The sequence below is a fragment of the Chelonia mydas genome, chromosome 6 (genome assembly GCF_015237465.2).
Source record: "Chelonia mydas isolate rCheMyd1 chromosome 6, rCheMyd1.pri.v2, whole genome shotgun sequence".
Classification (NCBI taxonomy): Eukaryota; Metazoa; Chordata; order Testudines; family Cheloniidae; genus Chelonia; species Chelonia mydas.
Genome location: NC_051246.2, coordinates 1,929,370 through 1,954,245, shown reverse-complemented (window position 1 = coordinate 1,954,245; position 24,876 = coordinate 1,929,370). Strand labels below are relative to the sequence as shown.

The 24,876-nt window shown below is 57.9% G+C and overlaps 2 protein-coding genes across 2 annotated transcripts in view; both read right to left on the bottom strand.

The window, feature by feature from the left end:
- The window catches only part of LOC114018310, a 71,511-nt gene extending 50,299 nt beyond the window's left edge, over positions 1 to 21,212 (bottom strand). Inside the window, exons 1-8 of the mRNA XM_043548298.1 lie at positions 21,071 to 21,212; positions 20,008 to 20,114; positions 2,657 to 2,972; positions 1,959 to 2,174; positions 1,410 to 1,547; positions 1,075 to 1,179; positions 847 to 897; positions 107 to 163 (exon numbers count right to left, since the gene is read on the bottom strand). Of these exons, the coding sequence (XP_043404233.1) occupies positions 107 to 163; positions 847 to 897; positions 1,075 to 1,179; positions 1,410 to 1,547; positions 1,959 to 2,174; positions 2,657 to 2,972; positions 20,008 to 20,030 (906 nt within the window). The 5' untranslated portion in view covers positions 20,031 to 20,114; positions 21,071 to 21,212. The remainder of the gene's footprint in view (positions 1 to 106; positions 164 to 846; positions 898 to 1,074; positions 1,180 to 1,409; positions 1,548 to 1,958; positions 2,175 to 2,656; positions 2,973 to 20,007; positions 20,115 to 21,070) is intronic.
- On the bottom strand, positions 9,753 to 16,775 carry LOC119566277 (RING finger protein 112). Its single transcript, XM_037898752.2, has 4 exons — positions 16,647 to 16,775; positions 15,937 to 15,990; positions 14,054 to 14,128; positions 9,753 to 13,434 (listed from the first exon to the last, which is right to left on the bottom strand). The coding sequence occupies exons 2-4, from the start codon at positions 15,973 to 15,975 to the stop codon at positions 12,913 to 12,915; spliced, it is 636 nt and encodes a 211-aa protein (XP_037754680.1). The 5' UTR covers positions 15,976 to 15,990; positions 16,647 to 16,775; the 3' UTR covers positions 9,753 to 12,912.
- Positions 21,213 to 24,876: the final 3,664 nt, after the last annotated feature.

The following is a 24,876-nucleotide window of genomic DNA, read 5'->3' as shown; positions in this document are numbered from 1 at the left end:
CCCTTGGGTGTGGGGCAGGGAGTGGCTGGGGCAGAAGCATCCCATGCAGTGGGGCGAGGGGATTGCATGGGGCAGGGTGGGAGGTTGGGGGGGAATGTCGTCTCACCTGAATGGACTCCAGCCCGTATTTCTTTCCCACCTCTTCGGCCACGTGCAGAACCATCTGCAGAGCAGAGAGAGCAGGGGGCTGAGATCTCTGGGGCAGGGAGGCAGCGTGTGCCCTAGTGGCAGGTGGAGGTGGAAATCCTACCAACAAACACCCCCCTGTTACCCACCCACCCACCCACCAAGCTGCAGCTCCAGCTTGGTCTGGGTCTGTTACCCGGGTCCCAGGGCTTTCCCCCTCTGCTGCAGAGACACCTAGTGGCCAAAGAGCAGAACTGCAAGTCAAGGTTCCCCTCCCCCCGCCCTATGCCAGGGGCTCTGTTTGCCCCCCGTGCCCACCGACGGTAGGAGCAGAATTGACCAAGATGCCAAATATTGAGACTTCCCTGAGTCCTGGCAACACCCGTGTTCTCAGTCGGCGTGGAGCTCGGGCAGGGGCGAATTCCAGACCCTGGAGCAGCACAGAAGCTGGGCCCTGCTGGATTCGGCCCCAGGACTCCTGGGTTCTCTCCCCAGCTCTGGGAGGGGACTGCAGTCTAGTGGTTAAAACAGCAGGGGGATTGCAGGCTGGAAGCCAGGACTCCTGGGTTCTATCTCTGGCTGTTCCACAGACTCCCCATGTGACCCCAGGCAAGTCACTGAGTCTCTCTGGGCCTCAGTTTCCCCAGCTGTAGAATGGGCAGACTACCCCGTTGGGGCTGTAGGAGAATGGCACCACGTCCTGCCCTCCTCCCCCTTCACCTCCAGATATTCTAGATCGGGGTCCTTTAGCTGGCTGGAAACATTCAGGATCTGCAAGTCATCAGAGAGGACAGGGTTAGAGACAGAAACCAGCATTACCCTCTCCCTGCAGCACAGCGCCCCCTAGTGCCAACCTGGGGTATCGGGGCCGGCCCTGGCTGCAATGGGAGAGCGCCCCCTGCTGAGCCCTGCCCCGCTCCCTGCAGCACAGCGCCCCCTAGTGCCTACCTGGTAGGAGCCAAGCAGCATGAAGAGGGCAGAGAGTTTGACGCTGGTCTCCGTGTCTCTGGCGATGTCCATGGAGCCCTCGGTGTCAACCAGCAGCATGGCCATCTGGGGGGGGAGCCATGGGCCAGTGTCTCACGCCAGCTCCCCACTCTGGCCCCCACATGCCCCAGCACCCAGTGAGACACAGCCCCTGGGGGGCCCAGTGTTCCCTGCCTCCCATCCCAGGCCCCAGTCTCCGAGCCCACCCAGCCTCTGTCTGCTCCGCTCCCCCAAGTAGAGATCTGCTGCGGTCACTCATCCCCCCACCCCATTTCCCCACCCCTCTTCCCACTCACCTGCCCCCCCTCGGAGGGGACCCAGAAGGGCTGACTCCACGCCCACACCCCCTCGGTGACGCTGCGGGCACCAACTCGCCACTCGAACCCTTCCAGGGGCTCCTCCTCCCGGCCCATCCAGGATCCATCCTTCACATCCTAGGGGGGGTGGGGGGGAGAAGAAGACATGGGGGGCGGCGCAATTAGTGCGGGGGGCATTAGGACTGTGGGTATTTTATTAGCGGGCAGGTAGCATGGGGACCAGTGCACTGGAAAGATGATGGACAGGCAGACTCAGGCTGAGACAGACACACAGACAAGGGTCTAGACGGTCTAGTGGGTTAGAGCAGGGGGGGCTGGGAGCCAGGACTCCTGGGTTCTATCCCCAGCTCTGGAAGGGGAGAGGGGTCTAGTGGGTTAGAGCAGGGGGGGCTGGGAGCCAGGACTCCTGGGTTCTCTCCCCAATTCTGGGAGCTGAAGGGGGGGTCTAGTGAGTTAGAGCAGGGGGGGGGGAGCCAGGACTCCTGGGTTCTATCCTTGGTTCTGGGAGGGGATCAGGGCTGCACTCACCAGGCTCCGGAGCCGGCGCAGCAGGTAGTTCAGCAGGAAGGATTTGCCCCGGCGCTGCTCCCCGACAATGGACACCAGGCAGACGGGGGCGTCCCCCACCCCACCCTGCTCCAGGCAGCGGCTCAGGGCCTCCTCATCCAGGGTCAAGCCCCCTTCCTCGTCCAGACGCACCAGCTGCACCGGGCGCCCCGGCTCTGGCTGAGCCCTCGGCCCCGGCTGCAGGGACAGAGCAGGATCAGAGCTGGGACTCCACCCCTGAGCTGGTGAGTCCCTTCTCCCCCGGATCAGAGCCCCATTCCCACCCCCTGGACCAGCCAGTCCCACCATGGGCCACATCCAAGCCAGTGCCCCCTAGAGGGGAAAGGCCCCGTGTCCCATCCTCTCCCCCCCACTTCCAGCTAGTCCATGTCCCCTCACCGGGGCCCCCGTCTGGAGTCACAGCCTGTTAGCTCGGGGGTTAATTTCTTATCCGCACGTCTGAGCCCTGAGTGCCCAGCTCCCCCCTTAGCAGCCCAGGGACCAGAGCGGTTGCTAAAGGGACACAGGAATCCCCTTAGCCGGCCTTCCCCCGACCCCAGGGCCCCAGCGTGGAGATAGGGGACACCGTGCTGCAGGGAGCAAACATGCAGCTGTTCCCCACCTGCCCCGCCCCAGAGGTGGCTGCATCTCTGGACCAGCCTCAGGTGGGCTGCACCCACCTCAGGGCTCGCTGTCCCTGTTGCTGTCAACGTCTCTTCACGTGGCAGGTCTCTGATTTTCTCCACCAGGCTTTTGAGACGTGTGTCTGGGGTCATCCGGTTCCTGGAGCAGGGAGCCCGGCACTCGGGGCACTGGTACCCCCAAGATGAGACCCCACTCCAGTGAGCCGCGAGGCAGCCCCGGCAGAAGTTGTGGCCACACACGATGGAGACGGGGTCCTCCAAGACGTCCAGGCAGATGGAGCAGGTGACGTCCTCCTGGAGTCGCTCCACCATCCCCTCTGGAGTTGGCTTCGAGGAGGGGGGTGGGATCGGCCTGAGAGACACACAGCAGGGGGCCTGTGAGCCAGGACTCCTGGGTTCTATCCCAGCTGCGGGGGCGGGGCCAGGGGATTGGGGTCTAGTGAGGGGGGGGCTGTGAGCCAGGATTCGTGGGCTCTAGCCCCAGCTCTGGAATGGGTTACACCTGAATTGGGTGGGACTGGAGCACTTACCTTTTATTATTTGCATTTCCCATAATGCAGGGGGTGACAGGCTGGGCTTTGGTTGACCAATCTCCCCTCCTCCTGGGCTCGGACTAAAGCTAAACTCTGTTGGAGAACTGAGACAACAGGCACCAATGCATTAACCCTCTCACACCCCCTGAGCTCAAACAGAAGGGCTGGCAGAGGGGGAAACTGAGGCACAGAGCAGGGATGGGACACTCCATGTCCTAATCCCAATTCTTGAGTGCTGAGTTCCCCAGGGCTCTCCTTGTGTACTGGGGACACCCCCATCCCCACTAGCACTCCAAGAAATGAGCAAACTCTCTTTGGCCAGCACCTCATGCCACAGCCCCACTGCACCCAGAACCCAGGGAGTCCAGCTCCCCTCCCCATTCTAAACCACTCCTTCCCCCTAGCGATGGGGAGAGAACCCAGGAGTCCAGGCTCCCAGCCCCCCTGCTCTAACCCACTAGACCCACTCCCCTCCCAGAGCTGGAGAAAGAACCCAGGAGTCTGGGCTCCCAGCCTCCCCTGGTTCTACTCCCTAGACCCCACTCCCCTCCCAGAACTGGGGAGAGAACCCAGGAGTCCGGGCTCCCTGGCATTAAACACCATTCATTTCCGTCTCTGTTGCAGGAGGAAACCGCGCGTCCCCAGCAATCGCACCTGGGGAGAGCCCGCTGCCATCTGTGCCCCCCTCCCCACCGGGGCGCAAGTGCCCCAGGGGCAGCGGGATTTTCAGCCGCTCAGGATTTTTCAAGCAGCTCTCGGGCTTGGCAGCCGGGCGCGGCTCGCTGCGTGGGGACCCGCAGGGCTGCGCTGGTGGGGCGGGGGCCGGGCCCCAGCCAGAGTCCGGGGAGTGGCCGGGATTTGCCTTCGGTGCCCCCCAGCTGCCGCTAGTTTGAAACCAGCCACTCAAATCTCAGGGGGGTTGTCGGGGGACATGGGGCAGGGGATATACTGGAGGGGATGATTCTGCCCCCCAGGGGCGGTCGCTGGCCCCCCGTTACCTGTCCCACAGCTCGCTCTGCCCGTGTCCAAGATTTAATCCTGGGGAAATGAAAATAAAACCTCGGCTGGTTTCTATTTCCTCCTGCCCGGCAGCCAGGCTCTGACCCCGAAGCAGATTGGCTCCCAGGGCGGGGGGGTTGTAGCCACAGGGGAGGATATGAATAGCCACTGGTACGTGGGGCTGGGGGGAAGGGAGCCAGGACTCCTGGGTTCTCTCCTTGGCTTTGGGAAGGAAGTGATGTCTAATGATTACAGCAGGGGCCACTGGGAGCCAGGGCTCCTGGGTTCTATCCCCAGTTCCAGGATGGGAGTGGGTGGGGGGGGGTTAGTGGTTGGGGGGAGGAGCCAGGACTCTTGGGTTCTCTCCCTGCCTCTGGGAGGGGAGTGGGGTCTAGTGGTTAGAGCAGGAGAGCTAGGAGGCAGGACTCCTGGGTTCTGTCCCCAGCTCCGGGAGGGACAGGGGGCTAGGGGGTTCGGGGGAGGACCTGGCAGGGCTCACTGTAGACATAAAACTCTTCTATGCACATTCCCTTCCTCTATGTCCGAGCACATTTTGAGAGCAGGTCGGACACACACCGGTCAGGGCTGATCCAGGTTTCCTTGGCCCTGCCTCAGTGCCGAAGATGGGACTTGGTGCCCTCTCCAAGTCCCTTCCACCACCACATTTCTCGGATTCTCCTGGAGACACTAAACAGCTTCGTCTCCCACTCCAACGTTTTCACTCCAGCCCCCGGTTCATTTCTGTGCTTCTTCTCTGCACCTGATTCCCCTCCAAGCCCCAGTTCACGGCAAAGTCCCAGGTCCCCAGGGAATACCCAGGCCTAATGAGCGTTCCCCCTGCTTTGGGAGGTGTTTTGGCCAACTCCTTGCACCCCACTCCACACACGACATGGCTCCTCCGTTCTCCCCACCATCCCACCCACACACGCGGCCTGGAGCCCAGGGCCAAAATTTGCTGCAAAACTGTTTTATGTTTGATCACCAGTCGTAGGGGTGCAGCATCCCCCTCAGAATCACATGCAGGGGGTGCTGTGGAGCTGTAGAAGGGGCTACCTGGAAACCACCCCCCCCCCCCAGAGACTGCCCACCTCCCAGCGATCCAAGCCCAGCTGCCTCTGGTTTGGATGCCCCAGTCCTGCCCCCTAGAGGCATATTCAGAGCAGCTCCCTCCTCTCCGAGCGATGGGCTCAGGCTTTCTGCAGACTCAGGCACATGGGCAGTCAGCGGTTGATCTCCACCCCTCTCTCTTCTGCATCTCTTACATCCCACGGGCAGAGGGGAGCAATGGAGAGAGCTGGGCAGGGATACTGTGATGGGACAGTGCTAAAAAGGAGTAGGACGGGGCTGATGGCAGAGGGGCTGGCGCTCCTGGTCGTGGTGACATAGGGGCTGTGGTTGGGTAGTGAGGGGTGCTTCTGCCCCCACCCACAGAGCCCACGTGGCTACCTCCCAGGGTGGGCTGTCCACCACCAGCCTCCCTCATGCTCACAGCCCAGTCCAGGAGCCAGGTCCTATCTCAGGGTTACCCTAGAAGGTTCCCCAGCTGCCCCTCCCCAGAGGCAGCTGCATCTCAGTCCTGAGAGATTGTGATCAAGCAGGGTCCCCTCAGACCTTCCGCTCAACCCCTCAGCATCCATTAACCAGCCCCCTATAGGCCTAGGCACATGGGCCCCAGCATGGCCCCACCCACATGCTTTGGCCCCACCCCTGGACTCTAGCCCCGTCTGGTGACACACCGATGCCTGGGCAGGTATATTACCCCTGCGCCAACTGTCCCCGTGGGAGTTCACCAAGGATGGAAGCCCGGAGCTCGCTGGCATCACGGGTGTTGCGGGATGTTTGGGACAGGTGCGGTTTTCGAGCCAGGGCCCGGAGCAAATGTTGGGTTCCAGAACCGTTCCCGCTGAGCGCAATGGACGGCCATCAGCCCGGCCTCACAAATAGCTCTATTTTGAGCCCCTCCTGTGCCCACCCCGGCCCAGCCGAAAACCTGGAGAGACGGCAAAGCCCCAGGAGCCCAGGAAAGTCTCCCAACAGGGGGGCCTGCCCGGGTCAGCTGAAGAGAACAGCCCCCCCATCTAAGCGCCAGGTGCTCAGGAGAGGGTGGAAATGAGGTGAAACCCAACGGCGTGGGGTGCCTGCTTCCACGGAGACAGCGGATCCGTGAGCATTGTGGGTTGACCAGCCCCGGAAGACAAGGAAGTATCACGGTGGGGTCGGCGTATCCCCCAGCCCGCACTGGGAAACAACCCACAGCAACGCGGCTCCTGGCGTGTGTCCCGGCCTGGACCGAGCCCTGCGACGCCAGCGCTGAGGTGGCAAAAGCACAGGGGCGTTGTGGACGCGGGTGTCCACAGCATCATGCTCGTGTCATGAGCAAGTCCACGGGCCCGTCCTCTCGGAAACGCAGCCAACGAGCAGAGACTGGAAGAAACTGGGTTTGTTTTGTCTGGAGAAGAGCCGCCCGAGGGGGACACATAGGAACAGTCGTCAAGTATGTAAAAGATTGTTTATAAAGAGGAGGGTGAGCAATTGTTTTCCTTCATCGCTGCGGGCAGGACCAGAAGATACGGCCTTAAACTGCAGCAAGGGAGAGGTAGGTTAGACATTAGTTCGATTAAAAGCAGCCCTGACGCACTGGTGTAGCCCTCTGCCCTGCGGCAGAGCTGTGTCCACCCAACTTAATCTTCTATTCTCTGGCGCTTCGGAAAATTGGAGTATGTGGGAGGGGTAATTATCATTTGGGGTTGATCTGAAATGAACCCCCCGCCCAAAAAAAGCCCCAAAAGTCCAGGAGGGAAATTGTTTCTGGTAAAATGAAACTTTTCTTTTAGAGAAAAGTTCAATCAGAAAAAAATCAAACCATTTCAAGCTTTGGGAGGATTTCCCCCCCTGCCCCCCCGATCAAAAGCATTTGACACTAAGCCCTGAAAGGTTTCAGAGTAACAGCCGTGTTAGTCTGTATTGGCAAAAAGAAAAGGAGGACTTGTGGCACCTTAGAGACTAACCAATTTATTTGAGCATAAGCTTTCGTGAGCTACAGCTCACTTCATCGGATGCATACTGTGGAAACTGCAGAAGACATAAGCCAAATCTACATTGATCAGCCTTCAGACTTTCACCCAGTGCTACCCTGAAGCTCAGTGAGGAAGGAGGTCTCTGCTACCATCTACTGGTGAAGCGGAGGAAGGGCTGGCATGGACCAGACCTCATTTGCATCTTGGTTACCCCCAGCATTCCAGAGTGAATGTTTTGGTCATTTTGGTTAAAATTCATTGAAGTTTTGGGGCATGGGAAATGAAATTGTGGTTATTCCTATTGCGGGATGAAAGGGCAACAGGGCTGTGCTTTAGATGCCCTGAGTGAGGGAGCTGACCCTAAGCATCACTTCAGTCTCAGAGCAGTGGAGGTTGACCACAGGCCAGAGAGATGAGGACTGTCTTTTCTGTTATGGGGATAAGGTCCTGGAGATGGATCTCCTGAGAATGCTCCTAGATGCTGGAATTTCATTATCCAACCTGTGAGTGGGGGGCAACAAAGTGGGGAACTGGTGTGTTGGAAGACCCTGGGGTGGTGGGTGTCTTACATCACACAGTTTGTTAGGGAAATTCAGGGGTAGGACTGTTCTTCAAAACCTACTGGAGTAGGGTGTTTCATTTACTCGTTACACAGATACATTGTGGACTGCTCATTGCTATGTATGCCCAAATTAATGCTGCATCCTTTCCCCCCTTATTCCTTGTTTCAGATCCACGCTCAGCACTTGTCGGAGGGGAAGCGGTTCCTAGAAATCACACTCAGGTAAGATTTTTAGGATTCTCCCAGGTTTCTGGGTGCGGCCTCCTGCCAGTGGGTGTGTTAATTTCAAGAGGAACCGCCTACATATTCAAACCCCGCCCTTTGCACTGCCACAAACCCCCGGCAGGATTCCAGTGTCACCTCACCACAGTCGAATCTTCCCCGTCCCCGTGGGAAAGCTGGGGATTGAGAGATGACAGACTGGGCAGGCAACGGGAACAGAGCTGCACTAGAGACACTGAAAAAACCAGGTTCCAGGGTACATGTCACGATCCTGAAACTGCTGGTGATTTCGGTGTTGCCAGCCAACACGAGGGAGAATTTCTGTCGGGTAGATGAAGACGTTTGGTGTCAGGAATGTGATGTTTGCCTTACACGGCAGCGTTTTGATCATTTTGGTTCAAATTCAAGACAGGCAGAGCCCCGCTGTATTAATATTTTGGGGGGGCACCGACGGGGCGCGTTCCTGCTGACGTGCTTCAGACTTTGCCTGAGACAGAATCTGGCAACCAAGATTCGCTGGTAGCTACAGAGCACTTCACAAAATGGCCTGAGGCTTCCCCAAGGAAATCCAGAGGCTGTGACAGCAGCCGGGCTCCCAGGGAACGAATCCTTCACCACATTTGGGCTCCAGGGTGAGTTACTCACAGATGAAGGGAAACCCGTTAAATCCAACGTTTTTTGACAGGTTGGGGAGAGTCTAGGAATCCACAAAACCCGGCCACCCCAGCACACCCCCAATCGGATGGGGGGGCTGAAAGGATGAAAAGCACTTCTGGGGGGTCCACTGGCTCCCTTTGCAGGACAGCACCCCAGGGACTGGGACCAGTATAGTCCATTCCTTTTGATTGTTTATAGTACAGCAGCCAATGAGAGTACGAAGCGTGCCCCAGCCTCGCTCATTGTGGGGCAGGAGCAAACCTCTTGGAGGGAGATCCCAGGCAGGAAAACAGGAGCTATGGAGTAACCCCACAATCCAACACTGAGAAAGTTCACACCGTTATTGGGGAAAACAGCAGGATAGCCTGAGATACAATGAAAAGGCTGCAGGAGCATCATGTGTAAGACAGGGGAGGTAATGTGTGACGGGTTCCCCTAGGGGTGCCACCTGAAACTGGGTTACCACTGACCCACCAGCCTGGGCTCCCTCTCCCACACGGCTACTGTGACAAGCTGCAGACGGCTCCTGGTCCTACACTTCCATCCGCATTCACACAGGCAGGGACACACACAGCTGCAGTTACATGGGGGCTCTGGCCAGCCTCTGCATGACCCAACAACAGATAATCCCCAGCTCACACCCCCCTGCTGGAGTATAAACCCAGAATTCTACCCTCTTACACTGCACAGGGATCTGGACAAAGTAAACTCATTAATATGTTCGCTCTCCCCTCACTGTGATGCTGAGGTGTTCCCCCGACACTTCACTGAAGGGCACACTGGTTTAGATAAAGCAAAAAACAAGTGTATTACCTATAAAAGATAGATTTTAAGTGATAGCAAACAGCTCAAAGCAGATTTCCTAGCAAATAAACAAAACAGCCAACAAAGCCTAAAATACTCGCAAGACTGGGGAGGAATGAGCAATTTCTCATCCTGGCTGATGATACAAGCAGTTTACCGGGTTTGGCTAAGAAATCCTTTTAGCCTGGGACCAGCACTTCCCCCAATTCAGTCTTTCTTCCTCAGGTGTTTCCAGGAGTGTCCTTGTGTGGGGAGTGAGGCCACTTGATGATGTACCAGCCAAAGATTCTCTGTGGTTCCGGCTCAAGTTGCTGATTGAAAGAAAAGATGACCCAGTGTGCTTTCTAGCCATTTTATTACAAGTAAAACAACCCACCACAAATACAACGTCCAGAAAACAGATCACTGAGACCAAGCCGGTACAAACTCTACCCGACTGACTCAGCCATTCTCCAGTTGAGGTGAAAATAAGATCAAGTAGCCAAATTAGCAGCAGCGATATTAGAATCAAGTCATCAACGCAGGCAAATCACCAAAGACAAGAGTGGGATGGGGTGCGAAAATGGGGAATGTCACATGGGGTGTATTAACGGGAAGGTCATATGTCAGACTCAGGAGGCAACTGTCCCCTTCTACTTAGCACTGGTGAAGCTTCCACTGGCATCCTATGTCCAGTTTTCATCACCGCATTTTAAGACAGATGGACACATTGGAGAGAGTCCAGAGGAGCGTGACAAACACGATCGGCGGTTTAAGAAGACAGGGCCTATGAGGAATGGTTGAAAGAACCTGGCATGTTTAGGGAAGAGAAGGCTGGGGAGGGACCTGAGAACAGTCGTCCGATATGTCAAAGATTGTTCTAAAGAGGAAGCTGATCAATTGTTCCCCACGTCCTCCAAGGCGAGGAAAAGAACGACACACTGAGTGTGCAGCAGGGGAATCATGGGTTGGACGTCATAAAAACCATGTAGATCTAAGGCAGGGGTCTCAAATTCAATTTACCTTAGGGCCAGTGCCAGTCCTCAAATCCTCCCAGGGGGCCAATAATGTCACTCATGCGACCCAGACCCTGCCCCCCAAAACTCCGCCCCCCACCTGCCTAAGGCTTTGGGTGGGGGAGCAGGTCTGGGGTATGGGACTGGGGGGCAGGCTCCGGGAGTGAGTTTGGGTGCAGAAGGGGTGAGAGGTTGGGAGCTGGGAGGGAGTTTGGGTGGGGGAGGTGGTCTGGCATGCAGGCTCTGGGATGGGGTTTGGGTGACAGGTGCAGGCTCTGGGCAGGGGAGGAGGTGTGAATGGCTGGGCTGAGGAGGGCCTACTGGCTGGACTAAGGAGGTGGGGACAGCTGGGCTCGGGGAAGCAGGGGAGGGAGGGGGCAGAAAAGCAGGAACTGAGTTGTCAGGGTTTCTTCAACTTTCTACTCCTGGGGGAATTTGTATGGGTGTCTGGACTGTTACAGAAATACTTGCCAACAGGTATTTTGAAATAAATGAAACTGGTGTGATTATATAAGGTTATTTTGATAAATAAAATGTGCAGAAATTTAAACTCTGCGCAGGATTTTAAATTTTTTTGGCGCAGAATTCCCCCAGGAGCAGTTTAAAGCCCTTCCGTTAAACAGAAGTTGCATCTTCCCTGAACCGAATTACAGCTGATGGTTTCTGTGGAGACTTGTCCCAAAACTAGGAACTCACCATGCAAGGTTCGAAGAGTCAGAACTTCACAGTTATTTAGATCTGGGAGATTACTCTCTAGCACTCCCCATGACAGTCATTCACAGGTGCTCACAGACTCACGCACGCACTCATCCCTACATTGACACCCTAACACAGTACCCCAAATATCTTTCCTCCTGTTGGGCACAAAGGAAATTGCTTAAATGCCTCCATTGCTCTGAGACTGTCCTGCACCCAAGACCTCTTGACTGGCCACCTTCCAGCAGAAACCTAACCTCTCCCATTGGACACTTTGCAGACCACAGTCTCAAGTGACTTCTGCTTTCTCTTGTTAGCTACCAAGAGGTGCAGCCTTTGAAAACATGCAGCCCTGAGATTAGGTTTCCAAGGAGTTCTTAGGAAGATAGGACTCAAAGAGCAGGTTAAGGGTGACTGGATCCCAGTCCATAAGTACCCACCTGGGGAACAAATATTTCATAATGGGTCCTTCAGTCTAGCACAGAAAGGTCTAACATGCTCCGATGGCTGGACGTTGAAGCTCAACAAAATTCAGACAGGAAGTAAGGCAGAAATTTTTAACAGTGAGAACAATTGGAATAATTTACCAAGGGTCGTCGCAGATTCGCCATCATTGTCCATTTTTAAATAGAGACGGGAAGTTTCTTTAACAGATCACTCCAGTTCAAGCAGGAATTAATTCAGGGCAGGGTCAAGGTCCATGTTATCCAGGCCTTGGAATCTGTGATGGGAAGGGGCGCTCCCGGCTCACCAATGCAAAGCCATGATGGAGCCGACCCCGTACCTCACGCTAGAGTGGTCTATGGGATCGTAGGCGCCAGCTGAGGCTGGCGTGGGCATGGAACAGCTGGAGAGTACCCCTAGCCCGAGCCCTCATTGGTTGGAAATCCTCAAGCCCAACTCCTGGCTTTTCACCAGCGCCGAAGGGTAGGAGCTGAGCCTTCCTGTGGAGTTGGTCAGACGGTGTCCCCTGCTCGGCGTGCGTTCATGGGTGTTGAACAGAAAATCCTTTAGCTTTGGATGCTTTTATAGCCCTCCCGCAGAATAAATAACGATGCCTGTTTCTTGGATAGCGCTTTCTCTCAGTAGAGCTCAAACCCCTCACCATCTTTCAATGCATTATTATCCTCAGTATACAGATGGGAAACTGAGGCACAGAGAAACTAAGTGACTTGGCCAAAGTCACAGAGGAAGCCCATCGTAGAGCAGGAAACCCAATCCACGTCTTTCTGTGCCCTCTCCCGCTTTCCCGCTCAGAGGAGTGGCTGGATATCTATCCTCCAGGACCAGACAACAGGGCTGCCGCTGTAGGAACTAAGCGAGGCGCCCACGGTCACCCCCAGCAGGTGATCTCAGGACAGGACCGTCGGCAGGGTGTTTCCAAGTGCTTTGTGTTGCAGCCGGAGTGGCCCTGCAACGTTGGAGGAAGGCAGAGCGAGAACCGAGGGCGGCAAGTTAAAGCGAGAAACTCCAGTTGGAAACGAGGCACCCGATTTCTCACAGCGCGGGTGATTCACCAGCGGGAAAACGGTGGGGGTCTCCGTCTTTATCGGATTCCGAGCCAGACTGGCCGCCTTTCCGGGAAATGATTTAGTGCAAAGGAGATATCGGGCCCAAGGCAGGGGGAAGTGGGCGGCATTCTCCAGCCTGGGTGGCAGAGCAGATCAGACGAGAGGATCTAAACGTCCCTTCTTAGAATCTGGGGGCAATGGCTCCCTGCTCTGGGGTGGCTTGTGGGGGACGTGTCCAGGCCACGCTGCTGTCCTGTCACCCCATTCGTCAGCCCCAGTTTGTGGGGGGGCACGGATCAGATCAGGGGTTTCTCGTCGGATAGATCCTCAGTGCCGTCCTCCTCCTCCCTCCTGCCGCCAGCAGCCTTGGCCCTCTGCCTATCCTTCTGGGCGATGTTCCCACCAACTCCCCCGCCCACACCCCCGCCCACACACATCCCGGCCATGGCGCCCGCCCCAACCCCAATGGCCACCACCTCGGCCACGGCGAGCACCCCAGCCGCCTCGGCAGCGATGACAGCGGCGGCGATCCCGGCACCGGCAGCGCCCCCCACCGGTCCCAGGGCCAGCGCCCCCGCGCCCACGCCAGCCAAAATGGCAAATTTCTTGAAGCGCTTCCCGTAGCTCTCCAGGAAGGTCTCGGCCTCCCGCGTCAGCACCGCCTCCAGCTCCGTCAGCTGGGCCTCTTTCTCCGGCGCCGGCTCCCGCATGTCCGTCCGGCACCGCCAGAGCAACTGCCCACGCTGCTCGGCGAACAGCTCCGCCATCTTGCTCGGCCGAACCTTCAGGCAGGCGAACATGTTCTGGGAGTCGCCATCCTGCACCCGCCGGGAGAGGAGATGGCCAAGAGCGTTAGAAGGGGCAAGCGCTGCATGGACCCCACCCTCCCAAATGAGATGGGGGCTCCCCCTGATGCCGGGTACGGCACAAACCAGGACTGAGATGCGGGGGCCCCCTCATGCTGGGCGCACCACAGACCTGGACCGAGATGGGAGGCCCCCCTCGCGCGGCACACAAACTCAGTGAGAGGCCATCCCTGCCCCAAAAAGCTCACAGGCTAAAACACCCAAGGGCAAGATCATTCTCCCACTTTGATAGATGGGGAAACCGAGGCCCAGAGAGTCTCAGCGATGAGCCCAGAGGAGTCTGCAACAGCACCATAAACAACAGCCAGGAGTTCTGACTCCTGGTCCAGCCCGTGAGCCACCTGGGCCATGACGCCTCCACCACTGCAGCTGGCCACAGGGCAAACTTATTCCCTCCCCCACTCCCAACACCGGTGAAGGAGTTTGAGCCTCCCATCTCTACAGTCATCCTGGGAGTTGGAGATACGAGGTCCCATCTCCTACCCCAAAGCCCACAGCCAGTGGGGTTGGCCAGGACGGTTCCCTGGGTTCCCCTGGCTGGGGCACAGGGGCCCCCGCCGCACAGACTCACCTTCTCCCTCAAAAACACAGCGTGGTCTGCGCTGGCCCTGTCCAGGACTCTCTGGTTGTGGAAGGTGATGGCCATCTGCACAGGGAGGACAAGGCCAGGGTGAGCCGCCGTTTATGGGGCCCTGTCTCCACCTAGCAACTGCAGCAACCTCATGTAACAGAGCGATGCCACTAGCCAGTGTGAAACTACAACTCCCATGAGCCACCACGGCAGCTCAGCCTGAAGCCAGGCACCCAAACTACAAGCCCCATGATGCACCATCTCCCTCCTCTATGGTGCATCATGGGAGTTGCAGTCCGACCAGAGAGCTGATTTATGGAGAGAAAAGGGAGCATGCAGAGCCAAACTATAATTCCCATGAGACACCACATCAAGTATTTCAGCTTTTCATATTTCGCCGGAAACTCAAATTTCTCTGCGGGGGGAAAAAACCAAACATTTTCCAACAAGTGTCAACACACTCCTGAGATGAAGCCACCTCTGGGAAGGAGCATATGGCAACAGCCACACACAACACTGCATAGGGATGGGCTCACCCAGTGCTGAGATGCAGCCACTTCTGGGGTTGGGGGAGAATCATAGACTATCAGGGTTGGAAGGGACCTCAGGCGGTCATCTAGTCCAACCCCCTGCTCAAAGCAGGACCAATCCCCAACTAAATCATCCCAGACAGGGCTTTGTCAAGCTGGGCCTTAAAAACTTCTTAGGAAGGAGATTCCACCACCTCCCTAGGTAACACATTCCAGTGTTTCACCACCCGCCTAGTGAAAAAGTTTTTCATAATATCCAACCTAAACCTCCCCCACTGCAACTTGAGACCATTACTCCTTGTTCTGTCATCTGCTACCACTGAGAACAGTCTAGAGCCATCCTCTCTGGAACCCCCTTTCAGGTAGCTGAAAGCAGCTATCAAATCCCGCCTCATTATTCTCCGCAGACTAAACAATCCCAGTTCCCTCAGCCTCTCCTTATACGTAATGTGCTCCAGCCCCCTAATCATTTTTGTTGCCCTCCACTGGACTCTCTCCAATTTATCCACGTCCTTCTTCTAGTGTGGGGCCCCAAACTGGACACAGGTTCCAGATGAGGACTCACCAATATCGAACAGAGGGGAACGATCACGTCCCTCGATCTGCTGGCAATGCCCCTACTTATACAGCCCAAAATGCCATTGGCCTTCTTGGCAACAAAGGCACACTGTTGACTCATATCCAACTTCTCGTCCACTGTAACCCCTAGGTCCTTTTCTGCAGAACTGCTGCCTAGCCATTCGGTCCCTAGTCTGTAGCGGTGCATGGGAGTCTTCCGTCCTAAGTGCAGGACTCTGCACTTGTCCTTGTTGAATCTCATCAGATTTCTTTTGGCCCAATCCTCTAATTTGTCTAGGGCACTCTGGATCCTATCCCTACCCTCCAGTGTATCTACCACTCCTCCCAGTTTAGTGTCATCTGCAAACTTGCTGAGGGTGCAATCCACACCGTCCTCCAGATCATTAATGAAGATATTGAACAAAACCAGCCCCAGGACCGACCCTAGGGGCACTCCACTTGATTTCGGCCGCCAACTTGACATGGAGCCATTGATCACTACCCGTTGAGCCCGACAATCTAGCCAACTTTCTATCCACCTTATAGTCCATTCATCCAGCCCATACTTCTTTAACTTGCTGGCAAGAACACTGTGGGAGGGGGAGGAGCAGCTGGGGAATAGCCTCCCAGCAACACGACACGGGGATGGCTTGCCCGACATGAGATGCAGCCACCTTTCGGGCAAGGCAGCAGTAATAAGACAAAAGTAGGCTACAGTTTTACATCGGAAGTGGATTCAGGAGGAGGGACACACCCCTTGATCAGGTCAGAGGCAGAGACAGGCAGAGAAGGTACCTGAGCGGGAGAGGAGAAGCCGAAACAACGTTTCTTCATCAGATCAGAGAATGTCTGCAAAGCAAGCACAAGAAATCACAATACAGACTCCACAGGGCTTAGAAAAGTGGGAACATGGGGATGGCGCGCCCGGCGCTGAGATGCAGCCACCTCTGGGGCAGGGAAGCTGGGGAACGGCCATAAGACAACGGTGGGAATCAGTTTGGTGGGGGAAATGAAGAACTTCCCTGGATGATTTAGGAAGGCTCGGTAGAATCATCCAAGCTGGGATTCTGCTAGGCTGTAAATACAACCCTCATTCTTAACTAACAAAAGTTCAGCAAAAAGGGCTAAGCCCCCACCCTGCTCCCCGCAGCACAGCGCCCCCTAGCGCCACCATGGGGTATTGGGGCCAGTGCTGACTGCCAGAGGAGAGCGCCCCCTACTGAGACCCCACGCCCAGCTGGCCAATCCCCACCTTTATCTTGGCAGCGAGCTGTGACCCGGTCACCAGTGCCCCGTGCCGGTCCCTCCAGACGTTTTGACTGGCTGAGGCCACCAGGCCGGTGACGTAGTCCCTCAGGCTGTTCCGGAAATCCTCATCCATGTCTGCAAAGGGGAGGGACATGGCAATGAACCCAGAGCCGGAGCGTCCCCCCATGGCCCGTTCCCCGGCAGAGACGGAGACGCCCCGTCGTGCAGGCTCAGAGCCGCTGTCCCGGAAACGTTACCTCTCAGGCATCCCTGGCTTCCAGTCATGATCCGCTTGCCAGGGAAGGGCATCACGAAACAGTGGGTTTTGCTTCTGCTCAGTGCTTCCAGGGCCTTGGGGTGTTTGCAAGGGGACCTCGCCACCAGCATCTGCCAGAGCCGGGGGAATCAGCAAAGTGAGACACCAACAGAGGGAAATACTCCAGGACCCATTCCCTGCTCCCCTGAGCCAGCCAGGCCCTTGCCCTTTGGCCAGATCAGAGCCAGCACCCCTCAGAGGGCAAAGGCCCCGTGTCAAGCCCCACAGTCACCTGTCGGACGTCTCTCAGATGCTCCTTCCCACCGTCCATTCCAAGGACCAAGGAGTTGCTCCAATCCCGCACCAGCACATCTAGGTGCTGCAGGGGAGACAGGACAATCTCAGGAAGGGGAAGGCTGAACCCCTCAGGTGTGGGGCAGGGAGTGGCTTGGGCAGGAGCATCACATGCAGTGGGGTGAGGGGATGGCATGGGGCAAGTGGTGGGAATGGGGGGGAATGTCGTCTCACCTGAATGGACTCCAGCCCGTATTCCTTTCCCACCTCTTCGGCCACGTGCAGAAACATCTGCAGAGCAGAGAGAGCAGGGGGCTGAGATCCCTGCGGCAGGGAGGCAGCATGTGCCCTGGTGGCAGGTGGGGGTGGAAATCCTACCAACAAACACCCCCCTGTTACCCACCCACCCACCCACCAAGCTGCAGCTCCAGCTTGGTCTGGGTCTGTTCTCCGGGCCCCAGGGCTTTCCCCCTCTGCTTCAGAGACACCTAGTGGCCAAAGAGCAGAACTGCAAGTCAAGGTTCCCCTACCCCCTGCCAGGGGCTCTGTTTGCCCCCCGTGCCCACTGACGCTAGGAGCAGAATAGATCAAGATGCCAAATATTGAGATGTTCCCAGAGTCCTGGCGAATTCCAGACCCTGGAGCAGTGCAGAGTTTGGGCCTTGCTGGATACGACCCCAGGACTCCTGGGTTCTATCCCCAGCTCTGGGAGGGGAGTGGGGTCTAGTGGTTAAAACAGCGGGGGTGGGGGCTGGAAGCCAGGACTCCTGGGTTCTATCTCTGGCTGTTTCACAGACTCCCCATGTGACCTCAGGCAAGTCACAGAGTCTCTCTGGGCCTCAGTTTCCCCAGCTGTAGAATGGGCAGACTACCCCGTTGGGGCTGTAGGAGAATGGCACCATGTCCTGCCCTCCTCTCCCTTCACCTCCAGATATTCTAGATCGGGGTCCTTTAGCTGGCTGGAAACATTCAGGATCTGCAAGTCATCAGAGAGGACAGGGTTAGAGACAGAAACCAGCACGACCCTCTCCCCGCAGCACAGCGCCCCCTAGTGCCAACCTGGGGTATCGGGGCCGGCCCTGGCTGCAATGGGAGAGCGCCCCCTGCTGAGCCCTGCCCCGCTCCCTGCAGCACAGCGCCCCCTAGTGCCTACCTGGTAGGAGCCAAGCAGCATGGAGAGGGCGGAGAGTTTCACGCTGGTCTCCGTGTCTCTGGCGATGTCCATGGAGCCCTCGGTGTCGACCAGCAGCACGGCCACCTGGGGGGGAGCCATGGGCCAGTGTCTCACGCCAGCTCCCCACTCTGACCCCCACATGCCCCAGCACCCAGTGAGACCCAGCCCCTGGGGGGCACTGTGTTCCCTGACTCCCTGGTCTCCGAGCCCACCCAGCCTCTGTCTGCTCTGCTCCCCCAAGTAGAGATCTGCTGCCGTCACTCATCCCCCCCACCCCATTTCCCCACCCCTCTTCCCACTCACCTGCCCCCCCTCGGAGGGGACCCAGAAGGGCTGACTCCACGCCCACACCCCCTCGGTGACGCTGCGGGCACCAACTCGCCACTCGAACCCTTCCAGGGGCTCCTCCTCCCGGCCCATCCAGGATCCATCCTTCACATCCTGGGCGGGGGGGGGGAGAAGAAGACATGGGGGGCAGCGCAATTAGTGCGGGGGGCAGGGGGACTGTGAGTATTTTATTAGCGGGCAGGTAGCATGGGGACCAGTGCACTGGAAAGATGATGGACAGGCAGACTCAGGCTGAGACAGACACACAGACAAGGGTCTAGACGGTCTAGTGGGTTAGAGCAGGGGGGCTGGGAGCCAGGACTCCTGGGTTCTATCCTTGGTTCTGGGAGGGGATCAGGGCTGCACTCACCAGGCTCCGGAGCCGGCGCAGCAGGTAGTTCAGCAGGAAGGATTTGCCCCGGCGCTGCTCCCCGACAATGGACACCAGGCAGACGGGGGCGTCCCCCACCCCACCCTGCTCCAGGCAGCGGCTCAGGGCCTCCTCGTCCAGGGTCAGGCCCCCTTTCTCGTCCAGACGCACCAGCTGCACTGGGAGCCCCGGCTCTGGTTGAGCCCCCGGCCCCGGCTGCAGGGACAGAGCAGGATCAGAGCTGGGACCTCACCCCTGAGCTGGTGAGTCCCTTCTCCCCCGGATCAGAGCCCCATTCCCACCCCCTGGACCAGCCAGTGCCACCATGGGCCACATCCAAGCCAGTGCCCCCTAGAGGGGAAAGGCCCCGTGTCCCATCCTCTCCCCCCCCCTTCCAGCTAGTCCATGTCCCCTCACCGGGGCCCCCGTCTGGAGTCACAGCCTGTTAGCTCGGGGGTTAATTTCTTATCCGCACGTCTGAGCCCTGAGTGCCCAGCTCCCCCCTTAGGAGCCCAGAGACCTGAGCGGTTGCTAAAGGGACACAGGAATCCCCTTAGCCGGCCTTCCCCCTAACCCCAGGGCCCCAGCGTGGAGATAGGGGACACCGTGCTGCAGGGAGCAAACATGCAGCTGTTCCCCACCTGCCCCGCCCCAGAGGTGGCTGCATTTCTGGACCAGCCTCAGGTGGGCTGCACTCACCTCAGGGCTCGCTGTCCCTGTTGCTGTCAACGTCTCTTCACGTGGCAGGTTTCTGATTTTCTCCACCAGGCTTTTCAGACGTGTGTCTGGGGTCATCTGGTTCCTGGAGCAGGGAGCCCGGCACTCGGGGCACTGGTACCCCCAAGCCGAGACCCCGCTCCAGTGAGCCGCGAGGCAGCCCCGGCAGAAGTTGTGGCCACACACGATGGAGACGGGGTCCTCCAAGATGTCCAGGCAGATGGAGCAGGTGACGTCCTCCTGGAGTCGCTCCACCATCCCCTCTGGAGCTGGCTTCGAGGAGGGGGATGGGATCGGCCTGGGAGACACACAGCAGGGGGCCTGTGAGCCAGGACTCCTGGGTTCTATCCCAGCTGGGGGGGGCGTGGGGCAGGGGATTGGGGTCTAGTGAGGGGAGGGGGCTGTGAGCCAGGATTCGTGGGCTCTAGCCCCAGCTCTGGAATGGGTTACACCTGAATTGGGTGGGACTGGAGCGCTTACCCTTTATTATTTGCATTTCCCATAATGCAGCGGGTGACAGGCTGGGCTCCGGTTGACCAATCTCCCCTCCTCCTGGGCTGGGACTAAAGCCAAACTCTGTTGGAGAACTGAGACAACAGGACACCAATGCATAAACCCTCTCACACCCCCTGAGCTCAGACAGAAGGGCTGGCAGAGGGGGAAACTGAGGCACAGAGCAGGGCGGGGACACTCCATCTCCTAAAACCAATTCTTGAGTGCTGAGTTCCCCAGGGCTCTCCTTGTATACTGGGCACACCCCCATCCCCACTAGCACCTCAAGAAATGAGCAAACTCTCTTTGGCCAGCACCTGATTCCACTGCACCCAGAACCCAGGGGGTCCAGCTCCCCTCCCCATTCTAACCCACTCCTTCCCCCTAGCGATGGGGAGAAAACCCAGAAGTCCTGGCTCCCAGCCTCCCTGCTTGAACCCACTAGACCCACTCTCCTCCCAGAGCTGGAGAGAGAACCCAGGAGTCTGGGCTCCCAGTCCCCCCTGCACAAAACCACTAGCCCCCACTACCCTCCCGGAAATGGGGAAAGAACCCAGGAGTCCTGGCTCCCAGCCCACTCTGCTCTAACCCACTACACCCCACTCCCGACCCAGAGCTGGAGAGAGAACCCAGGAGTCCGGGCTCCCTGGCATTAAACACTACTCATTTCCGTCTCTGTTGCAGGAGGAAACCGCGCGTCCCCAGCAGTCGCACCTGGGAAGAGCCCGCTGCCATCCGCGCCCCCCTCCCCACCGGGGCGCAAGTGCCCCGGGCGCAGCGGGATTTTCAGCCGCTCGGGACTTTTCAAGCAGCTCTCGGGCTTGGCGGCCGGGCGCGGCTCGCTGCGTGGGGACCCGCGGGGCTGCGCTGGTGGGGCGGGGGCCGGGCCCCAACCAGAGGCCCGGATATGGCTGGGGTTTGCCTTCGGTGCCCCCCAGCTGCCGCTGGTTTGAAACCAGCCACTCAAATCTCAGGGGGGTTCTCTGGGGACGTGGGATAGACTGGAGGGGGCGATTCTGCCCCCCAGGGAAGGTCGCTGGCCCCCCGTTACCTGTCCCACAGCTCGCTCTGCCAGAGTCCAAGATTTAATCCTGCGGAAACGAAAGTAAAACCTCAGCTGGTTTCTATTTCCTCCTGCCCGGCAGCCGGGCTCTGACCGCGAAGGAGATTGGCTCTCAGGTCGGGGTGGAGCCACAGGGGAGGATATGAACAGCCCCTGGGAGCGGAGCCAGAACTCCTGGGTTCTCTCCTTGGCTTTGGGAAGGAAGTGAGGTCTAGTGATTAGAGGAGGGGCTACTAGGAGCCAGGACTCCTGGGTTTTATCCCCAGTTCCAGGAGCGGGGGGGGGAGGTGTCTAGTGGTTGGGGTTAGGAGCCAGGACTCCTGGGTTCTCTCCCCAGCTCTGGGAGGGGAGTGGGGGCTGGTGGGTTACAGCAGGAGAGCTAGGAGGCAGGACTCCTGGGTTCTGTACCCAGCTCTCGGAGGGCCAGGGGGCTTGTGGGTTGTGGGGAGGACCTGGCAGGGCTCAGTGTGGACATAAAACTCTTCTATGCCCATTCCCTTCCTCCATTTCCGAGGACAAACCCATTCATGTGCCGGCGAGGGACGGCTGCAGGTCCTGGCTGGGTTCGGCCTGGGGAAGAGAAGGCTGAGCTAGGACGGGAGAACAAGGGTCGCTCTAAAGAGGCCGGCGAGCGGGTGTGCTCCGTGTCCAGCGAAGGGCAGACCAGAAGGAAGCAGCTTAGCTTGTAGCAAGGGGCTGGGTATTAGGAGACACTTTTCAAACTCTCAGGGTAGCTCAGCTCTGGGCCAGGCTCCCCAGGGAGGTGGTGGGATCCCTGTCATTGGAGGGTTTTGACAGCAGGTCAGACACACACTGGTCAGGGCTGATCTAGGTTTCCTTGGCCCTGCCTCAGTGCCGAAGATGGGACTTGGTGCCCTCTCCAAGTCCCTTCCAGCCCCACGTTTCTCGGATTCTCTTGGAGACACTAAACAGCTTCGTCTCCCACTCCAACGTTTTCACTCCAGCCCCCGGTTCCTTTCTGTGGCTCTTCTCTGCACCCGATTCCCCTCCAAGCCCCAGTTCACGGCAAAGTCCCAGGTCCCCAGGGAAAACCCAGGCTTAATGAGCGTTCCCCCTGCTTTGGGAGCTGTTTGGCCAACTCCTTGCACCCCACTCCACACACGACACAGCTCCTCCGTTCTCCCCAGCATGCCACCCACACACGCGGCCTGGAGCCCAGGGCCACAATTTGCTGCAAAACTGTTTTATGTTTGATCACCAGTCGTGGGGGTGCAGCATCCCCCTCAGAATCACATGCAGGGGGTGCTATGGAGCTGTAGAAGGGGCTACCTGGAATCCACCCCCCCCCCCACAGAGACTGCCCACCTCCCAGCGATCCAAGCCCAGCTGCCTGTGATTTGGATGCCCCAGTCGTGCCCCCTAGAGGCATATTCAGAGCAGCTCCCTCCTCTCCGAGCGATGGGCTCAGGCTCTCTGCAGACTCAGGCCCATGGGCAGTCAGCGGTTGATCTCCACCCCTCTCTCTTCTGCATCTCTTACATCCCACGGGCAGAGGGGAGCAATGGAGAGAGCTGGGCAGGGAACTGTGATGGGAGGTGGAGGAGACAGGTCGCAGGGACAGTGCTAAAAAGGAGTAGGACAGGGCTGATGGCAGAGGGGCTGGCGCTCCTGGTCGTGGTGACATAGGGGCTGTGGTTGGGTAGTGAGGGGTGCTTTCGCCCCCACCCACAGAGCCCACGTGGCTACCTCCCAGAGTGAGCTGTCCACCACCAGCCTCCCTCATGCTCACAGCCCAGTCCAGGAGCCAGGTCCTATCTCAGGGTTACCCTAGAAGGTTCCCCAGCTGCCCCTCCCCAGAGGCAGCTGCATCTCAGTCCTGAGAGATTGCGATCAAGCAGGGTCCCCTCAGACCTTCCCTTCAACCCCTCAGCATCCATTAACCAGCCCCCTATAGGCCTAGGCACATGGGCCCCAGCATGGCCCTACCCACATGCTTTGGCCCCACCCCTGGACTCTAGCCCCATCCGGTGACACACCCATGCCCGGGCAGGTATATTACCCTGAGTGGACTGTCCCCATGGGAGTTCACCAAGGACGGAAGCCTGGAGCTCGCTGACATCATGGGTGTTGCAGGATGTTTGGGCCAGGATTGGTTTTCAAGCCGGGGCCCGGGGCAAATGTTGGGTACCCGAACCGTTCCCGCTGAGCGCAATGGACGGCCGTCGGCCCGGCCTGGCAAAGAGTTCTGTTTTGAGCCCCTCCTGTGCCCACCCCGGCCCAGCCGAAAACCTGGAGAGACGGCAAAGTCCCAGGCGCCCAGGAAAGTCTCCCAACAGGGGGGCCTGCCCGGGTCAGCTGAAGAGAACAACACCCCCTGTCTAAGCGCCAGGTGCTCAGGAGAGGGTGGAAATGAGGTGAAACCCAATGGCGTGGGGTGCCTGCTTCCACGGAGACAGTGGATCCGTGAGCATTGTGGGTTGACCAGCCCCAGAAGACAAGGAAGTACCACGGTGGGGTCAGCGTATCCCCCAGCCCGCACTGGGAAACAACCCACAGCAACGCGGCTCCTGGCGTGTGTCCCGGCCTGGACCGAGCCCTGCGACGCCAGCGCTGAGGTGGCAAAAGCACAGGGGCGTTGTGGACACGGGTATCCACAGCATCATGCTCGTGTCATGAGCAAGTCCACGGGCCCATCCTCTCGGAAATGCAGCCGACAAGCAGAGACTGGAGGAAACTGGGTTTGTTTTGTCTGGAGAAGAGCCACCCGAGGGGGACGCATGGGAACAGTAGTCAAGTACGTAAGAGATTGTTTATAAAGAGGAGGGTGAGCAATTGTTTTCCTTCGTCACTGCGGGCAGGACCAGAAGATACCGGCTTAAACTGCAGCAAGGGACAGGTAGCTTAGACATTAGTTCGATCGAAAGAAGCCCCGACGCACTGGTGTAGCCCTCTGCCCTGCGGCAGAGCTGTGTCCACCCAACTTAATCTTCTATTCTCTGGCCCTTCGGAAAATTGGAGTATGTGGGAGGGGTAATTATCATTTGGGGTTGATCTGAAATGAACCCCTCCTCCCCCCAAAAAAAGCCCCAAAAGTCCAGGAGGGAAATTGTTTCTGGTCAAATGAAACTTTTCTTTTAGAGAAAAGTTCAATCAGAAAAAAATCAAACCATTTCAAGCTTTGGGAGGTTCCCCCCCCCCCCCGCCCCCCTGATCAAAAGAATTTGACACTAAGCCCTAAAAGGTTTCAGTCAAGCCAAATCTACATTGATCAGCCTTCAAACTTTCATCCAGTGCTACTAAGATCTAAGGCAGGGGTCTCAAATTCAATTTACCTTAGGGCCAGTGCCAGTCCTCAAATCCTCCCAGGGGGCCAATAATGTTACTCATGCGACCCAGACCCTGCCCCCCAAAACTCCACCCCCCACCTGCCTAAGACTTTGGATGGGGGAGGAGGTCTGGGGTATGGGATTGGGGGGTAGGCTCTGGGAGTGAGTTTGGGTGCAGAAGGGGTGAGAGGTTGGGATCTCCGAGGGAGTTTGGGTGGGGGAGGGGTCTGGCATGCAGGCTCTGGGATGGGGTTTGGGTGACAGGTGCAGGCTCTGGGCAGGGGAGGAGGTGTGAATGGCTGGGCTGAGGAGGGCCTACTGGCTGGACTGAGGAGGTGGGGACAGCTGGGCTCAGGGAAGCAGGGGAGGGAGGGGGCACAAAAGCAGGAACTGAGTTGTCAGGGTTTCTTCAACTTTCTACTCCTAGGGGAATTTGTGTGGGTGTCTCGACTGTTACAGAAATACTTGCCGACAGGTATTTTGAAATAAATTACCAAAATAAATGAA